Source organism: Callorhinus ursinus, unplaced genomic scaffold (assembly GCF_003265705.2).
Source record: "Callorhinus ursinus isolate GAN/ISIS: 27379988/994484 unplaced genomic scaffold, GSC_fseal_2.0 scaffold9, whole genome shotgun sequence".
Classification (NCBI taxonomy): domain Eukaryota; kingdom Metazoa; phylum Chordata; class Mammalia; order Carnivora; family Otariidae; genus Callorhinus; species Callorhinus ursinus.
Genome location: NW_027397071.1, coordinates 39,782,276 through 39,800,495, shown reverse-complemented (window position 1 = coordinate 39,800,495; position 18,220 = coordinate 39,782,276). Strand labels below are relative to the sequence as shown.

General features: G+C 38.0%; 1 protein-coding gene across 1 annotated transcript; it reads left to right on the top strand.

Annotated features, from left to right (window-relative positions):
• Position 1: 1 nt before the first annotated feature.
• TYW3 (tRNA-yW synthesizing protein 3 homolog) lies at positions 2-17,609 on the top strand. Its single transcript, XM_025871852.2, has 6 exons — positions 2-296; positions 3,185-3,265; positions 4,909-5,007; positions 5,226-5,297; positions 7,794-7,927; positions 16,545-17,609. The coding sequence occupies exons 1-6, from the start codon at positions 123-125 to the stop codon at positions 16,762-16,764; spliced, it is 780 nt and encodes a 259-aa protein (XP_025727637.1). The 5' UTR covers positions 2-122; the 3' UTR covers positions 16,765-17,609.
• Positions 17,610-18,220: the final 611 nt, after the last annotated feature.

Below are 18,220 nucleotides of genomic sequence, written 5' to 3'. Positions count from 1 at the left end.
AAGCTCCCGAACTCGGGACGAGGAGGAAGTTTGGGCCTTTCCGGCCACCACCCGCTTCAAAATGGCTTCCCCCAGGGAGAGGCGTGGGCTAACGTCAAAGTATAGACTAAATCCTTCCTCTCATGGATCATACCGCAGAGTTCAGGAGATGGAAGGCGCAGTGTCTGAGCAAAGCTGACCTCAGCCGGAAGGGCAGTGTGGACGAGGATGTGGTCGAACTTGTGCAGCTCCTGAATGGGCGAGAACCGTACTTCACCACCAGTTCCTGCGCTGGGCGCATCATCCTCCTAGACGGGGTGAGGCCCTATTTGTTTCAGTGCCAGCCCTGTGGTGTGCAACACCGAGAGCCCTGTGCCCACCCAGTGCAACACCCCAATCCAGCTTGTGTTTGTCCTTCTGATGGGTGGTTTCTGCTTCTTTATGAAACTTAAATGTTGAATTAGACCAGTGCTTCTAAAACTTTAATGTGTCTATAAAAGAGCATCACCAGGTGCTCTTTTATAATACAGATTCTGATTCAGTAATTCTGGGATGGAGCTGATGATACTATGTATTTCTAACAAGCCCCCAAGTGATGGCGAAACTGCTGGCCTGAGAATGCTCTTGAGTTGCAAGGATTAGAGAATATGATTCTGAATACTGGGGGAATTTAAAGACTCCCAGCAGGGCAAGGCGGCTTTTCTCCTCAGCCGCCTTTACCAAATCACCTACTTGACGGAACGTCTCCAGGGTTAAGGCGTTTACTGCCTCCTGGTGGCCCACTCCGTTATTACAGCTCTGGTAATTTTTACATTACGCTGAATATGGGTTAGTCTGAGATAGTAGTCAAGCCCTCAGGCTTTGGAGTAATACTGCTTAGATTCTAAGCTAATTATGGGACCTACTGGCTATATGATTTTAGGAAGGTTATCTAAGCTCAGCCCCTCCCTGTTCTATGAACTGAGGATAATGGAGTATCGGCTTCATAGGGATTTTGCATAGTAGAAATGGGATAATTTGAAACGTTTAGCACATGCCTGGCCCATATTAAGTGTGCCATAAAAGTTAGCTGCATGTCAATTTTAACATTAGGATTGAATTCAGAGCATGAAAGACAGCACACTCATAAGCTCATTTTTTAGATCCCTCATTGACTGATTTGCTGGTCCCCCAGGTTAGCAGGGCCTGTATATTTTTATATTGCCACCATTGCCTCCTGAGCAGTGGCACTCTAGCTGGACTTACTCTCTCCTACTGCCCTATTTTATCTGGATTTCTGCAGCGTTTTCCTAACAGGTCACTGATCTACCATTCTCTCTACTCCAAACCATGTAACATACAGTTAACAGATTCACCTTCCTAAAGACAACTCTGTGCATGTCACTCATCTATGCCGAAATCTTTTATTACACATTTTTCCAACATCAGAAAATCCAAACCCCTATTCTAGTATACCTTCCGACCCCTCTGCTACTCTGATATTTTCTGCTACTTCTCTTCATGTTTATCTCTTTACTAAAACTGAACTATTTTTCTTTAATAGCTTTTTTTTAAAAGATTTTATTTATTTATTTGAGAGGGAGAGAATGAGAGAGAGAGAGCACGAGAGGGAAGAGGGTCAGAGGGAGAAGCAGACTCCCTGCTGAGCAGGGAGCCCGATGCGGGACTCGATCCCAGGACTCCAGGATCATGACCTGAGCCGAAGGCAGTCGCTTAACCAACTGAGCCACCCAGGCGCCCTATTCTCTTTTTCATCTTATATTTACCTGCCTTTGCCTTTGTTTATATTTATTATTCCTGAAATGTTTCCCCCCATCTCTGTATATTTGAGATGTGACTCCCAAAACTCCCCTCTCCCATCTGAACACAAGCATACACACCCACTTGTAAGTAATGACTGCTTCTTCTGAACTGCCTCAGGACTTTTTCAGAACCTCTTTTCATTTTATGTGTATTATTTATTTTCATTTAGTCTTATTTCGGGAAGGATTTGCATCAACTTACAGAAAAGTAATACAAGAAGAAAAATTAAAAGTGGGAAAATCTGGATGAAGGGAATATAGATAAGATGAAGCTAGAGATGGCATTAGTTCCTAAGTATGCCCCTAGATTCTGTACATTTGCTAGAGGTGAGTCACACATTTCCTTCTAACATTTAGAGCAGGCAACATAAGATCAGGTAAATGTCACTGAGGTCATTCAGTGAAAACAAACCAGTTATTTAGGACAGGCACAGCTCTTCCTCTTTCCAAAGCTAGACAGCCAAGTCTCCTGTGAATTCATTGTAAAAATAGTTACTTTGTAGAAGTATAGTGATTTAGACTTAAGTATGGTTTCCTGCATCTTCTTTCCAGCCTCCTTGAGGGTAGAATCTGTTTATATCCAAAGAATCTAAAAGAACTTTACAAATAAACATTTTTTAAGTTAATTAAAAAAAAAAAAAAAACCTGATGTTAAGGTATTGGCTTCTTGAAGCTTTGACCTTGCAGTCCTAGCTCTGCCCTTTGGGTCTGTATATATAGTCTAATCCCGATGTTATAAATGTATGCCTTTAGAAACTAGAGACATAAGGGTGTGAACAGCCCACCTGTCAGTAAAAAGTAATAGGTCCTGTGTGGGATTGGGACAGTGCTTTTTTACAAAGGAAATTCCAAGTTCTTTTGTTTGCTTTTTTAATGTTGTGCAAGCCAAGGGGCACCTGGGAGGCTCAGTAGGTTGAGCATCCGACTCTTGATTTCAGCTTAGGTCATGATCTCAGGGTCGTGAAGCCTGCTTAAGATTCTCTCTCTCCCTCTCCTTCTGCCCCTTCAACCCCCCGAATCATGCTCTCTCTCCTCTCTCTCCCTCAAAAAAAAAAAAAAAAAAAAAAAAATTACAAGCCAAATAAAACAACTAGAGTATAACTCAGGCTGCTAACGTACAACGCCTTACAATAATCCCTTTTCTCCTGACAAAATCGTGATCATATTTCGGAAAATATTTTTATACCTTAATAAACAATTTATTTTCTTTATATTTCAACTAATTTGGTTTCATTTTTGTTTTGGGTTAACTTTACCCAAAACCTAGTGAATTATTCCCAGTAATACTTAAAATAACCACTTGGAATTATTAATCTTAAGAAAGCTTACAATTATGCTATGCATTGTACTTATTATTTGTGTAAATATTATATGATTAAATTATGTTTATTTTTTAATTTTAGGATATAAATGGTTTTGAGGTTCAAAAGCAAAACCGTTGCTGGCTACTGGTTACACACAAACCTTGTGTAAAGGAGGATGTGGTAAGTTTTTATATATAAACTTAGAAATAAACTTTTAATTCAGAATCATATTAAATACATACGAAAAAAATAGAACATTCAAGGTGGATTAATGTGCTTAATTATAAGGACTGAAGATTAAAAAACCTGAGGAGATTCATTATAGTGGCTTTTTTGATTTGGGAAATAAAAGTATAAATATGTATATAAGCATTATTTATTGCTCAACAAAACACATCCTCTTCAACATAGAGAGTTCATGGGTATTGGACACATAGTAGATTGAAAATTTGAATTTCAGTTCTACCATTTGATAACTCTGTAACCTGGAATAAATTATACAAGGAGAAGGGAGCTTGGAGAAAGGTACTATCTATATATTACCAACATACTGACATAAATAAGTTATGCATTATTTATCTGGATTGCTTCTTATAAGTCTTCCCATCTGTCCTGGGTTATTTAGTTTCAGAAATTAAAAATGTTTAGAAGAGTTCATATAAGTTTGTATTAGTCAGGCACTTTACATTACCTTTCAGGTGCTCAAATGTTGTCTTAGGATACTCACTCATTCTTCATCTCTTTCTTTGGGTACTGGTTCTTTCTGCATATTGGCCCTTATTCTCTTCTGCTGCAGACAGTCTTTGTAGTAGGAAAAATAGCTGCCAACAGCCCCATTAGAAAAGGACTTCTTCTTGCTAATATCCAGGTATTATTCCCAGAGGAGTCTGAGTCATCCTGCTTGGGTTAGATGTTCTCCCCTTGAGATCAGTTATTTTTGCCAGTAGAATGGAATACTATCCTCGATCAGACCTAGGCACTTGGCATCTCTGAGATTATTATAGCAGGAGTCATGAGTGATAGGGTCATGATTGACAGTCCCATCAGAATCAAATGGTGTGAAAAAGGGAGGATATAGCCCAAGGACACTAGGTGGACAGAAATAACAACCACCTTGTATAAATTCTAGCTCAGACATATATGCGTCTCAAACGTCAATTTAATAACAAAGCATTTAAACAGGACTTTCCTTTTTTTAAGATGTTTTATTTATTTATTTTTGCGAGAGAGAGTGAGCGAGCATGTGCACAAGTGGCAGGGAGGGGCAGAGGAAGAAGCTGACTCCCTGCTGAGCAGGGAGCCCCATGTGGGGCTGGATCCCAGGACCCCAGGATCATGAACCGAAGGCAGATGCTTAACTGAGCCACCCAGGCTCCCTAAACAGAACTTTCATATCATATTCCTTTTTTTTTTTTTTTTTAAAGTAGGCTCTATACCCAACATGGGGCTTGAACTCATGACCTCAGAATCGAGAGTCACATGCTCTACGGACTGATCCAGCCAGACACCCGCATACCGTATTCCTTAGTGAAAATCTGTTACAGAGTTAAATAGAGTAGTAGTTTACTTTCCCAGGTATGGCTGGAAAGAATGACACAGAGGTTTATGGGAGAATTAGGGATCAGGTCTTTTAAAAGAATAAGCAGATTAATCAGTGTTTGGAGGAAGAGGACCAAGAAAGCAGAGTGAAAAGTTATTGCAGAAAAAGGATGCTGGATGGTTCTGAATGTTTCTGGGAAAAACTGAAGTTGCATATGGTAAAGGGTCAGCATAGCAAAGGATCATATATTGGTGTCTGATGCTAACATTTCTCATTTATTTAGATGGCAGCTCTGAAGAAAGCAAATGGTGATGCCATTTTGAAATTTGAACCACTCGTTCTTCATGTGCAGTGTCGACAGTTGCAGGATGCACAGATTCTGGTAACATTTTATGATTATACTTGAATTTATAGGTATGTGGGTAGATTTAATTCTAAGCTTTAAATCTACCAAAAAAATAATATGATTTTAGTTTAATTAACGAGTTTTTAAATTTAATTATAGATTTGGGGCTATATGTGTTTCTGCAATTTTTAGAGCTAATCAGTTTATTTGATTAGCCAGATTATCAGAATTTAACCAATTTATTTTTTTTACAGCATTCAGTGGCAATAGATTCTGGTTTCAGGAACTCCGGCATAACCGTAGGAAAGAGAGGAAAGACTATGTTGGTAAGATAACTTTTGGCAAAAAGCAATTCTTTGGGCATGAAGTGATTCAGATTATTGAAGAACCTCATTAGACTCCTGTCTTTAGTCTCTCCCTACTCAAATCTTGCCATTCCCTTGCTCAGAAATCTTTAGTACTTTATTTTTTCCTACAAAGTCTAGAGTTCTTAGATTTGCATTTGAGCTCTTATTTTATAGTGTCTTCCTCTACTTACTTTCAACCTGATTCTCTGTGCCCTCCTCATCCTAAATAGTCAAAGCTCACTGTAATCAGCACCATGATACAGTGGAAAGAATCATAGACAGGGGGTCTGAAGTCCTCTACACAGAGACTGGCTGCACCACAGCTGCGCTGTATGAACCTGGGCAAGCTCCTAATCCTTCGGGGTCTCAATTTTCTTGGCCATATCAGGGGTCCAGCAAACTACTGCCTTGGGACCAAGTCTAGTCCACGGGAGGTCAGATCCCACTACTCCCACTTGATAAATTCTTGTCTCAGGTTGCTTTTGTGCTACAATGGCAAAAGTGAGTAGTTATGACAGATACTGTATGGCCACAAAGTGAGAAATATTTATTATCTATCCTTTTACAAAAAAAGTTTGCCAACCCTGGACTAGATGATCTTTAAAGCCCTTTCTAAGCCTCCAGCCTCTCTGAGTCCTTTCCTGGCCGAGTTAACTCCTAGTGATTTTGCCCTCTTCTGATCTTCTGTAGTATTTATTATTTGTAATGGTATGTATTCTTTGCTTTTTAACTATTTCAGGTTTTCTTCCATTCTGGCTTCCTAGACTTTCCTATTTTCTATCTATTTTTAACAAGTTGCCCATTTCCCAAATAGAGATGGCTTACAAAAGAAGACACTTATTAAAAAAACATGCCTAAATAGAAAGTCAAAGCCACGGTACTGGTTTATGTCCCTGTCTCCTTCCCATACACTCCATTTGGTAGCCCAAGCAAGAACAGAACCGTTCATTCACTTTCCATTCCTTTGTCTTCCGTATTCAGTTAGTTACAAGTCCTATCACATCTGCCTCTAATTTCTTATGCCCGACTCCACCTGTCTAAGCCTTCTGTCACTGCCCCTGCTTAAGCCGTCATGATCCCTCCCCTCAGCCTTTACAATGGTCTCCTGACTCATCTTCCTACCATCTTCTCCTTCAGCCCCCCAAACCAATACTATCAGAATCCCCCTTTTAAAAAAGTCAGGGTCGGGCACTTGGGTGGCTCAGATGGTTAAGTGTCTGCCTTCGGCTCAGGTCGTGGTCCCAGGGTCCTGGGATCGAGCCCCACATCGGGCTCCTTGCTCAGTGGGGAGTCTGCTTCTCTCTCTCCCTCTGCCATTCCCTCCACTTGTGCTCTCTGGCTCTATCTCTATGTCAAATAAATAAATAAAATCCTAAAAATAAATAAATAAATAAATAAAATAAATAAAAAAAGTCAGGGTCTCCATATATTTCCCCTGGTATTCAAGGCCCTACCCAAATTATTTTCCATTTACCTTACTTATGCTCATCTCCTTCTACCATACTTATGCTCCAGTGAGATAGAAAACTATTAGCTGTTTCCCAAATGTATCATGCTCTTTCACGTGTCCATGACTATAGATAAGTCATTCTCTGGCCAGAATGTCCCCTGCCCCCATTTTTACATCTGGTGACATTGCACTTATCCTTAAAATCCTAACTCAAATGCTACCTTTCCCATAAAACCGAGGCCTGGACACGTTCACGTGTATGTGTGTGTGTGTCTCTCCTGGCATAGCACCTATGTTGTTTTGTCGTTCTTTGTTCACTTATTTATTTCCTGTTTTAAAGTGTGAGCTTTTAAAGGCAGGGATCATATTATATTTATTCTGTGTCTTCATACCTTTCATGGGGCCAAAACACTGTAGATGCTCAGTAAAAGTTCACCGAAAGAATTTTTATTTCTCATGCTAGTTTTTGTTGCCATTCTTAACCTATTTCCACTGTTTGGATTTACTTGGAACACATTGACTGTTTCATCAAGAGGTTTACTAAGATTGGCAACCCTAAAGCATGGAGAAAGCAGCCCCTTTGTGAGATAGAACAGGCATGGTTTATAACCTCACTCTGCTCAAGCAGCACTAAGAGGCTCTTCCGCATCCAGTCCATTTTGATTTTCCCTTGAAGCTTCTGTTGAGATTTCATTTATTTCTTTTCTTTAAATAGCGTATTAAAGCTTTCTAAGCTTTAGTGAGACTGAAACTGTTAAAGTGATTGGATTTTTGGATATTATCTGCCTTCCCGAAAGACAATATGTAGAATGACTTTCTTAAGAAATAACTTTATGTGATGGGAAAATCTATTTAATCTCCTTTGATTCAGTTGTGTTTAGCTAAAGTATATTAAAGCATAAACTTAAATCCTGTAATGGAACCAAATTATGTTTAAACACAGCCCTGACTGGGACTTTTCTTTAGTTATTTTCAGTGTGTCTAGTACGTAAGTTGTTATATCTAAAATTGTTTGTTCCTTGTAGGCTATCCGGAGCACACATGGCTTAGAAGTTCCATTAAGCCATAAGGGAAAACTGATGGTGACTGAGGAATATATTGACTTCCTGTTAAAGATAGCAAATCAAAAAATGGAGGAAAACAAGAAGAGAATTGAAAGGTATGTTAGTTGGATATTTCTATGTTATTCTTATATATCTAGGTCATATTTGAAAATACTGATACACACCGTCTTCAGTTTATACTCCCAACAACTTTTCTTTTTTTTTTTTTTAAGGATTTTTTATTTTTTATTAGAGAGGGAGAGTACAAGCAGGGGGAGCGGCAGGCAGCAGAGAGACTGACGTGGGGCTTGATCCCAGGACCCTGGAATCATGACCTGGGCCAAAGGCAGCCGCTTAACCGACTGAGCCACCTAGGTGCCCAACTGCTTTTCTATTTGTAGTCTTATCACAGATAATAAAAAAATGATCAAAGTAACGGATGAGAGTAGCCCAGACAGTAAAGGGTACGAAATGCAGTGTAAAGGGGAAGATACTTGGAGGATAGTGGGACATGACTACCAGCAACAACAGGCATAAAGGGAGAGAAACATAATCCCTCAGGTAAGAGAGCCCAACAACAATGGGGACCATAACTGACCAAGCTGAAGGCAGCCAGGGAAGAGGTACACACTGCCCCCTGAATGTGATCTACTGGTGATTATCTAGAATCTCCTTTTGAGGAAAGCAACCTGGTTAATTTTTGCCTAATAAATATTTTACATATGTGGCTGATTCTTATGGATTAGATCTAGAATTGCCATAATTGTCCCAGGAGGGATCATGGATCCCAGGATCATGACTATCCCAGGATCATGACTATCAGTTTATATCTTTATACCTTCTCTTCTCCTTAAATTTTATCTCCTGGTAAATAAAACTCTTACATTACTTTCTTTTCAACTTTTTCATAAAAACAGAGTTTTTGACATAAAGAAGTGATGATGCTGCTGTCTTTCTTATATGAAAGGAATGCTTGGATCTGCCATCAGCAAGATGCATGCTTCTGAGTTTGTCAAGGAGTGATGGCCAACTTGTCATTTATAATGTCCTTTCCCCTTCTCCCCACCTCCTTGGCTACCTCACAACGAGTCACTCACTGCCTAAATAATTCTTAAATCATTCTTCTCTCCCCATCTGTACTGTCACTTTCTTTATTCAAGACCACTGCAATATCCTTGTTAGCTGGTCTCATAGTAGAATGTTTCTAGTGTGTCTCTCTGCCGAGCCATTCTCTATTAGCACCATCAGAATCCTGTCTGTAAAGTGCAAAGGAGTCCTAGTGTTTTACTTGCCTGCTTAAAATTCTTTAATACCTACAATTTTTTTTTTTAAAGTAGCTAAGGCTACAGGTGCCAATGGTAGCAGTGTATGATGGTGGAAAGAGGAAGAATTTGGTTCCAGAGGCAGAACTGAATTTGAATCCAGGTTCCACCACAACTTACTCAACATTCTTGACTTCATTTTTCTTCCATCTAACTTGGGAGAAATACCTGTCTTAAAGAACAGTTTTAGTATAAATACCATCTGTATAATGACTGGCCCTATCCCTGTCATGTCATGGATTCTCAGGATAGGGTAGCTCTTTTCCTTCTTCATTGACACATACAGAAAATAAACCTATGATCACATCATTACAAACCATCCAGGCTTTCTTAACCAGGACTCCTCATTTGAACAACAGAATTCACAAAATTATTCAAGGGACTGTTTCTCAGTTCTTGCAACAATGGTATATATCTTCCATTCTAGATACATTGGAGATAAGTTAACTCATTATAGACAATGGATGGCTTAGGGCATTGGAGCTTAATTTTCTAGTACAACACTGGTTGAAGAAAGCTGAGGGGTTGCCTGGCTGCCAGGTGCTTTGAGCAAACATTCTAAATGAAGTGATAATTTCCAGTAAGTACTGAGGAGCACCCAGCCACTTCACCAAACTACAGAGTTTGAACTACATGTAGGTACTTGTTGGTACCGTTCCATAAGTTTACCACGTTTCTTAGATTGTATTCCAGTGAGGCTCTTTGCTGAAATGTAGGAAGTAACAAATCAGTTTCTCTGTTTCCTTACTTGAATTTCAACAAGATTATAAATATAGCCCAAGAGCAACTAGCTATACACCTGGTGAAGTTAATTGAGCCACGTTCACCAGCTATAAAATCAAATTATACTTTAAATCCATTGACTCGAAAATATGTTTGGAGATTATAGTGTGCATGCTGCCATCAAGAGAGCCATGCTCATCATATAAAATCAGTGAAAAATTAAAGAAGGGTAAAAAGTGTCTTAAGATACTGATTAGAAGATTACATGTGAATTCAGAAAGGGGGAACAAATTAGAGAGCTCCTTTGGGAACAGCTGTACATTCAACCAAATGCAGAGAAAAAGTTACCCTTCTGATGTGGAAAAGTGAAAAAATAATAAATACTGGAGGTGATAAGTTCTGCAATCAAACTTTGAGTACTAAAATTTGTTTGTGACAGGACCAAAGGTTCACAATTCAAATAACTATAGTAGAATTTTTAAAAGTCAAGTCCTAATCAGTAACATTTCAGCAATAAGAAATAGTCTAGAAATGTAAAAATCAAAGTTAAGAAGTAAAACATTTTTAATACAAAAAAAGGTTTGTGTGAAACAATTCCCAAGCCCACCTCTTAGTGGAAAGAAGGAGATAATTTTATATATAATGGTTTCCAGCTAAAAAATACAAAGTCTGGAGATCTCTTTACCAAGAGAAAGGCTATCTTTGGACTGTTAAGAGATCGGGACTGACTTGGTCAGAAGAAACCACCATGTGACTATGAGTAGAACAAAATTAGCCATGTTCTTCTCTTCACCAACTGTGTAGTAAGAAAATGCTAAATAAAGAGTAAAAGGGCTGAATACATTGGCATATAATACTGTTGATAAAGCAAATTGGAGAGAAAAGTAAATGAATCTATTTCCAATGGTTGGTTATGTTTTTTAAAACTTTTCTTTTTTATGGTAAAATATATATACCATAAAACTTAACCAATTTTAACTGTACATTTCAATGGCATTGTGTACATTCACATTGTTATGCAGCCACCACTGTCCATCTTCAGAACCTTTTCATCATCCTAAACTGAAACTTTGTAGCTGTTAAACAATAAATCCCCATTCCCCAGACTCCCAGCCCCTGGTAACTACTATTCTATTTTCTATTACTATGAATTCTATTATTCTAGGTTCCTCACATAAGTGGAATCATATAATAATTGTCCTTTTGTGTCTGGCTTGTTTCACTTAGTATATGGTCTTCAGAGTGTATCCATGTTGTAGCATGTATCACAATTTCATTCCTTTTTAAGGCTAAATAATACTCCACTGTATTTATATGCCACATTTTATTTATCCATCCATTCACTTATCAATGGACGTTTGGGATTTTTCCATCTTTAAGCTTTTGTGAATAATGTTGCTATGAACATGTGTGTACAGATGTTTGAGTCCCGCTTCCAGTTCTGTTGGGTGTATACCCAGAAGTAGAATTGCTACATCGTATGGTAGTTCCACGTTTCATTCTTTGAAGGACTGCTGTGCTGCTTTCCACAGGAACTGCACTATTTTATATTCCCACCAGCAATGCACAGGCATTCCTTTTCTCAGCATCCTTGCCAATACTTGTTGTCTCTTGTGGGTTTTTTTGATAGTTGCCCTCCTGACAGGTGTGAGGTGGTATCTCTGTGGGTTTGATTTGCACTTCCCTGATGGTTAATGACATGGAGCATTTTTTCATATACCTGTTGGCAGGTATATGAAATTGTTATTACTTTGCTGCTTTCCTTCCTGCTTATGGTGCTCCTCCTTAGCTTCCTTCTGGATTTCACTCACTAGTCTGTCTGTTGGTTAAATATTCTTGTTCTCTACAATGCCGCTCCTGGCCCATTGCTTCAGCTACTTCCCCATGTGTAATGATAGGTCTTCGAAATCTCTCCCAGGTCCTGAACCTAGATATCTAATAACCGCTGGAATGTATCTAACTAGAATACCCCGTCAGCCTTTCCTGATTAACTTTCTTGTCCTAGTCTCAACCCCATAGTCATTTCCTTGGTTCAGATTCTTCTTCTTATTTACCAGTATTGGTACAGTTAATTCCTCAATGCAAAACAGAAATATGAACCACATTGAAACTTTAATTAATTGCATGTATGTCCTTTTTTCCACTACAATGTGGTCACATTGAAAATAGGACTGAGTTCTCCCTGCCACCAACCATACACATACACGCTTTAACTATTTTTTATCCCAAAACCTAAGATAGTGTCCAGCTCATAGTAGAAAACCAGTACATGTTTATTGAATTAATAATAAACAATAAAGGAACTTAAAAGTTAACCCATTAAATTGAGTTCCCCAAAGGCAATGACAGTTTCTTATTTATCATTTTCTGAGTGTCTGGTGTGAGAATAGTAGTTAATAAATGTTTGCTAAATTTGCTAACTGACTTTTTCCATCACTAGTGCTACTTACAAGGCTTCAAAGCCTTAGATGATTATTCTGGAAGATGTATAAGATGGCTTAGAGATAAGAGTGAGCGGTGTAGGCTCTTGCTGTATACTCAAGGTGAGAAGTAACAGGAGCTTGAGTAGCAAGATGAATGGGAGTGATAGTGCAGAATGTAAACAGAACGTGGTGACAGACTAGAAATGGGGGTAGAAAGGAGGAGGAGGCAAGGATAACAGATGCCTTAGACTCCTCAGCGTTGCTAGTCTTACTTTTAAAACAGAACTAAAACAGGTGAATAATAACTCGCACATTTCCCCATTACTTAAGATCAAAGAAGCAAATAATATAAAGTGAAAACACATAACTTTATTTTTGCATAGTTCCCCCTTGGATATTCGGTTCCCTCATTTTTTTCCTCTCCCATACCTAGCCAACTTCCGTCCGTCCTTGCAATTCAGCCCCGGCATTGGGTTTTTTTCCAAAGAGCATTTCATGATCTCACTTGAAGCAGGGTACCCCCCCCATGCTCCCCGTTCCTCTTGTCTTCTTCATGGCATGCTGAATGTGTCTTTACAGTTCTGCTGCTCCCATTAAACCCTGAGCTCCTTGAGAGCACAACCAGGTTCTTTACCTCTCTTTCCAGAGCCTGGCATGGGCTCCATCACATATCTGTTTTTTAATAAAAATGCTAGAGTTTAATCAAGTTAAAATCTAAATACATATCCATGAAAATAGCCTTCTTTGTTATTTGTGAATAATGGAACCCTAAAAGGGTATGAAATTGTGGCTAGATTTCATTAATTTTATGTTCCTATTTCAGAAGTCAGAGAAATATCAAGTGGTCCTCTAACTGACCTGAAAAACAAGAATTCATTTTCCTAGAGCGGGTCTGAAAAGTTCTGTCACGAAGAGAGCTAAGTACAAGTTGTCCCGTGGCATGATCATCTTGACTGCAGAAGTAGAGAAACTGAAGACAGTTTGATTTTCTTTGGGGGTGGGGAAGGCAATTGCTTGTGCATACATTTCAGAAGATAAAATATCTTCTGAGTTCTTTTTGTTGCCTGTGAGAACGGAGAAAATTGCACTTTGAGAATTGGGCTTCAGAGTGCTATATAAAGGGGCATCTTATGAGGGGAGAGCATGTGATTGCAAAACAAATTTCTGACTTATTGAGAAAGACAGTTTCCCAAAGAACTTTTTAAAAATTCCCTTTGAAAAACAAAAGGAAAAAGTATTTGAAGTATTTGTTCTTGGCTTTCAGACAACAGGGTCTTTGTTGCATTTTACCAGTTGTTTTTGGTACCCCAAGGATGTAGCTGTGAATTCTTAGGTCCTTTAACGGAAGATTAAAGTAAGGCACCTGTTCCTCTTTAATTACTTTTTTTATATGATTGACAAGATATTTTTTTCTCAAGCTATTAATTCTCTATGATCATAAGAGAGCAATTTAATCTTATCTTTAATTTTCTAGGAATAAAGTATAATCCAGAAAAAAGACTTCTGGCCTGATTCTGAAGTTCAGGGTTGGGTGGAGAATGGTAGAAAATGGAGTTGCACATCACGATAGCCTCTTATGATCAGATAGGGGTGATTCACACCACTTGGTGGCATGAAGTTTTGGACTTATAAGTTTTAGATAAAATGAGTCATTCTACTGGGTCATTTTGTTAAGCTATTCTAAATAGGCAGGGTGAAAGATGAGAAGAAAACCAGTCATTAAAGTCATCAGGGATGACGGTAGGACCTGGAGAAAGATCATGCCAAGTGGAGAAGTTTTCATGAATGTAAGAGACTGAACGAAATATTGGTAGGTGGCATGAGGGGCAGATGAAAGAGTTTAGTCTGGTAAAGTGTTGATGAGCCAGTTCAGTTCTGACCTCATCCCAGCTGTTAGGTGGGATATAGAAAGAGTAGGCATCTCCACTTGAGAGAAATGCAGAGCAGATGGTGTCTTTGTGGGGGAACCAGGTTTCAATTAAGTAAAGATATAGGGGTGCATTAAATTAAAAGGTTGTTACCACGGAATAGGGTCTAAAAAATTATACATCAGTATTTTTCAAAGCCTTTTGCTGTACCTCCTACTATACTGCTTTTCCTCGTACTGTACCTCGTCTTTGAGATGGATTTATTCACCGAAGAAATATCTGTTCAGCACCTATTTGCCAAGCGTAGTGCTGGATATCAAGGTATACCTAAGTGGTGAGTACATAAGTTCTTAAAATATGGACAGGATATGTAGTGTTAGGTATGTATTAGAATTGTGTGGAATATTTGGAAACAGGTGAATATCTTTGGTTTTTTAGGGCAGTTTTAGAGCCTTTACAAGTAGAACTTAGCCTATTCACTGAATTAAAGAAAGAAGAAAATTGGTCCAAATAACAATCTATTCCATAGGTGCCAAAAATTCCCTGTCACACTTTGCCATTATAATAGAATATAAAAGCATGATGAGATCCCCACAATGGCAAGGGAGGTCTCAGCTTCCAGATTCCTCTACCTGGGGACCTAGGGTAACACATCCATATTCACCTTTTTGTTCAGTGGTTATTTATTCACTTATTTTTTACTGAGTGTGCCAGCATTGTATTACATGCTAAGAATGTAACAGAAAACCATATAGATGGGGTCCTTGGTCTCATAGAATTTATATTCTATAAAAATTCTCTCATATTGAGAACTTACTTTGTGCCAGGCACTGCGCTAGGTACTTACATATATCACCTGTAACCTTCTGACAACCCAGCTCAGTACAGGATGATGTCCGGTTTGATAAATGAGGAAATCGAGACTCAGTAAGGTTGAAATTAGCCTACCTTTAGCTTTCCCAGTGGAAGGCATTTGAAGCGCATGTGATGCCCCATGCCACCTCGCTGCCCTCCCACATAGGCTGAAGGCTGCTGTGTCAGGCAGAGGATTGTATTAGGTGTTAACATGGGAGTAGAAAAGACATGAAGACCAATTTTCGGGGAGCTAACAGTTTGTTGTACCACAAAATTAACACTAAAACTAAAGTAGAAAAATGAGGAAAGGAAAAGAGTAATTTACACTTAAGAAATCAAGATAGCTAATGAACACATGAAAAACAATTTCACTGGCAAACAAAAAATGATAATTAAAATAATAAGATACCATTGTCACCTATCAAAGTAAAGTATGTTTTTTGATGGTAATATTCAACGTATGGGTGAAGTGATCTTTCAAGTACTGCTATTAGAAGCATGTTTTTGCTTCTATTCTGGAAAACAGGTGGTATTTATAAAGAGCTTTACAATGTTTATATCCTTTAGCCAGGTAATTACATTTCTAGCGATCTGTCCTAAAAAAGTAGCTAGAAACTCAGATCACATTGTTTTTTAAAAATGTTTGTCACACTGTTTGTATTAGAGAAAGTTTGAAAGTAAATTAAGGCCAACCTAGATGACATAATATTACACTACCATTAAAAAGTGTTATTTTGTAGTTTATCTGATGATATAGAAAATGTTTTCAATAAATATTAAATTTGATAAAACAATGTAAAACTATATATAATAATTTTGTAAAAGATAGTAGGCATTTGGGTGCATGTATAAATTATATTAATTCAGAATACATTAATTAACTGGAAAGAATAAAAATATTGAGAGGTGGGCGCCTGGGTGGCTCAGTCGTTACGCGTCTGCCTTCGGCTCAGGTCATGATCCCAGGGTCCTGGGATCAAGTCCTGCATCGGGCTCCCCACTCCACGGGAAGCCTGCTTCTCCCTCTCCCACTCCCCCTGCTTGTGTTTCCTCTCTTGCTGTCTCTCTCTGTCAAATAAATAAATAAAATCTCAAAAAAAAGAAAAAGAAATTCATCTAAAAAAAAACTATCGAGAGGTTATTTCTAGGTAGTTCTGTAGAGGTAGTCTATATTTGTAACCTCATATATTTGCCAAATTCTCTAAAGTGAGATTTTATTACATTTATGATTTTTTATAAAGAAAAATAATTTCTCTTCTGTTTTTACCTTTCTTTTTTGACTCCTACATCTGGAATAGTAGTTGAGGTAGAATACAGGTTGTCAGGAGATGTTTCCAACTCAATTTTCAGGAGTGTGCTTGAAGAACTGAAAACACACTTCCTAATTAAATGATCTTATAAAAGCAAGAAGCCTATTATTTCTCTGCTTCATTTTATATTTTAAGGTTACTATGGAACATTATCAAATTTATAAGTTCTAGATGTATTTCAGCCATTCTGTTTGAGAACACAGATATAACAGTAGTACTTATTTCTTTACAGGCTTTATAACTGCCTACAGCATGCTTTGGAAAAAGAAAACATTACTAACGCACGTCCCAAAGAGAAAATCAAAGACAAAAATAAATCATCGTATACTCGTAAGAAGAAAAGAAACCCAGAAGAAGCACACAGCAAATGTTTTACTGAAGAAAATGTTAAAGAATGTGAAAATGATGATGACCTAGGAATCAGTGTTACTATCTTCCCTGAAGATTACTAAGATTCAGTCTTGGTAGAATAATGTTTCTAATAGATAATACAAAGCTGCTCTTTACAAGAGTATTTTAGTTTCTTGAGTATATGAGCCATTCAGAAAAGCAAGATTTATTCTTTCTCTATATTTGAGAGAAATCTTTAGCTTTTTAAAATAGCTCTGTATAATATTTGCTTATTAAATACCATCTGTTTTAGTCACATAGTGATTCATTGCAAAATTAAAATTGACTTTTTAACGCCTCTCTTTTTTAAGTTTCAATTTCTACTTCTGCAAAACAGAATTATAATACTCTTTCAAGAGAACCTTAACACTGGGAATGTTTGAGTAAAAATCGTCATATAACATTTTACTTCTTTTTTCACTTTGAAATCTCCAGCCTTTAAAGGGGAATGAGCTTGCTTCTTGTTGCCATGAAGTCCAATAACAAGTCCTTCCCTTTCTTTTGACTTTGTGGCGAAAACAACTGATACGCTTTTTGTTCAGGACAAAATACCTGAACCCTTTCTTCCCATTATTTCTCACAAACCAGAGCCTGCCACTGGCATGGTCTCTGCCACACGGGTGGGCCTGGTTTTTCACTAAACCTGGTCAAAAATGATCATTTAAGACCTAGGAATCCTTATAGAATCCTCATACACTATTTTGGAAAGTTTCAAGGAATCACAAGACTTGGGTCCGAGTTCTGGCGGCTACCCAGAAGCTGGGGTGGTCCTTGAGCAAATCATTGAGTTTCCAAGGCCTTCCAGTTCCTCTTCTACATAATAGTTCTGACACCTGCTGTATTTACACGACAGGAGTACTGACAGCTTCACATCAAATAAAAATAAAGTTATTAATAGACTTTTGCATATGTGTTACTACTCATCTCTCATTTATTTTCATTATAAAATGATGCTTTCATGCTGTATCTTCAGAAAGTATCAAATCATTAAAGTTATATTTAAAAATAAATTATTAGTTAGCCCTAGAACTAATAAATGCTAGGATAAAATCAGAATGCCAAGAAAAAATTATATAAGATAATAAACATTGAGTTCTGATTTTGGCCTTTCCTAATATTTTTATAAGTTGTCTAAGCTTTTATGTAAATTATGGTTAGATTTGCATCCCACATGCTTGCCTTCTGTCATATCATTTTGCACTCGCCTTTTTAAAATAGATGGACTTCAAAAACATCTATTATCCTCTAAATAAATTCATCAGGGATGATGTCCAAGGAGTTTTAAAGTTCTTGAGATTTATCTTCGCTCCCTTTTTCTATCATATCTCTGAACTGCTCCCTATTAGGCCTTTATAAGAAGATTCTAATATTTACTTTTCTAATTTAGCATCCCCACAACATTTAGGAAGTCTTCCAACACGGTCTTCTCCATTGGTCCAGAAAGAAGCTCCTTTGAGTCCTCAATCCCTCTGCCACCTGCAGCATTTGGTGCTGTCAATCACCTTGCGCCCATGGGCA

Bases quoted from the DNA above. Each gene is read 5' to 3' on its own strand.
- TYW3 (XM_025871852.2), top strand. From the start codon at position 123: ATGGATCATACCGCAGAGTTCAGGAGATGGAAGGCGCAGTGTCTGAGC. The intron at 3,266-4,908 runs GTAAGTTTTTAT...TCATTTATTTAG, and splicing joins CTTGTGTAAAGGAGGATGTG to ATGGCAGCTCTGAAGAAAGC. The intron at 5,298-7,793 runs GTAAGATAACTT...TGTTCCTTGTAG, and splicing joins AGAGAGGAAAGACTATGTTG to GCTATCCGGAGCACACATGG.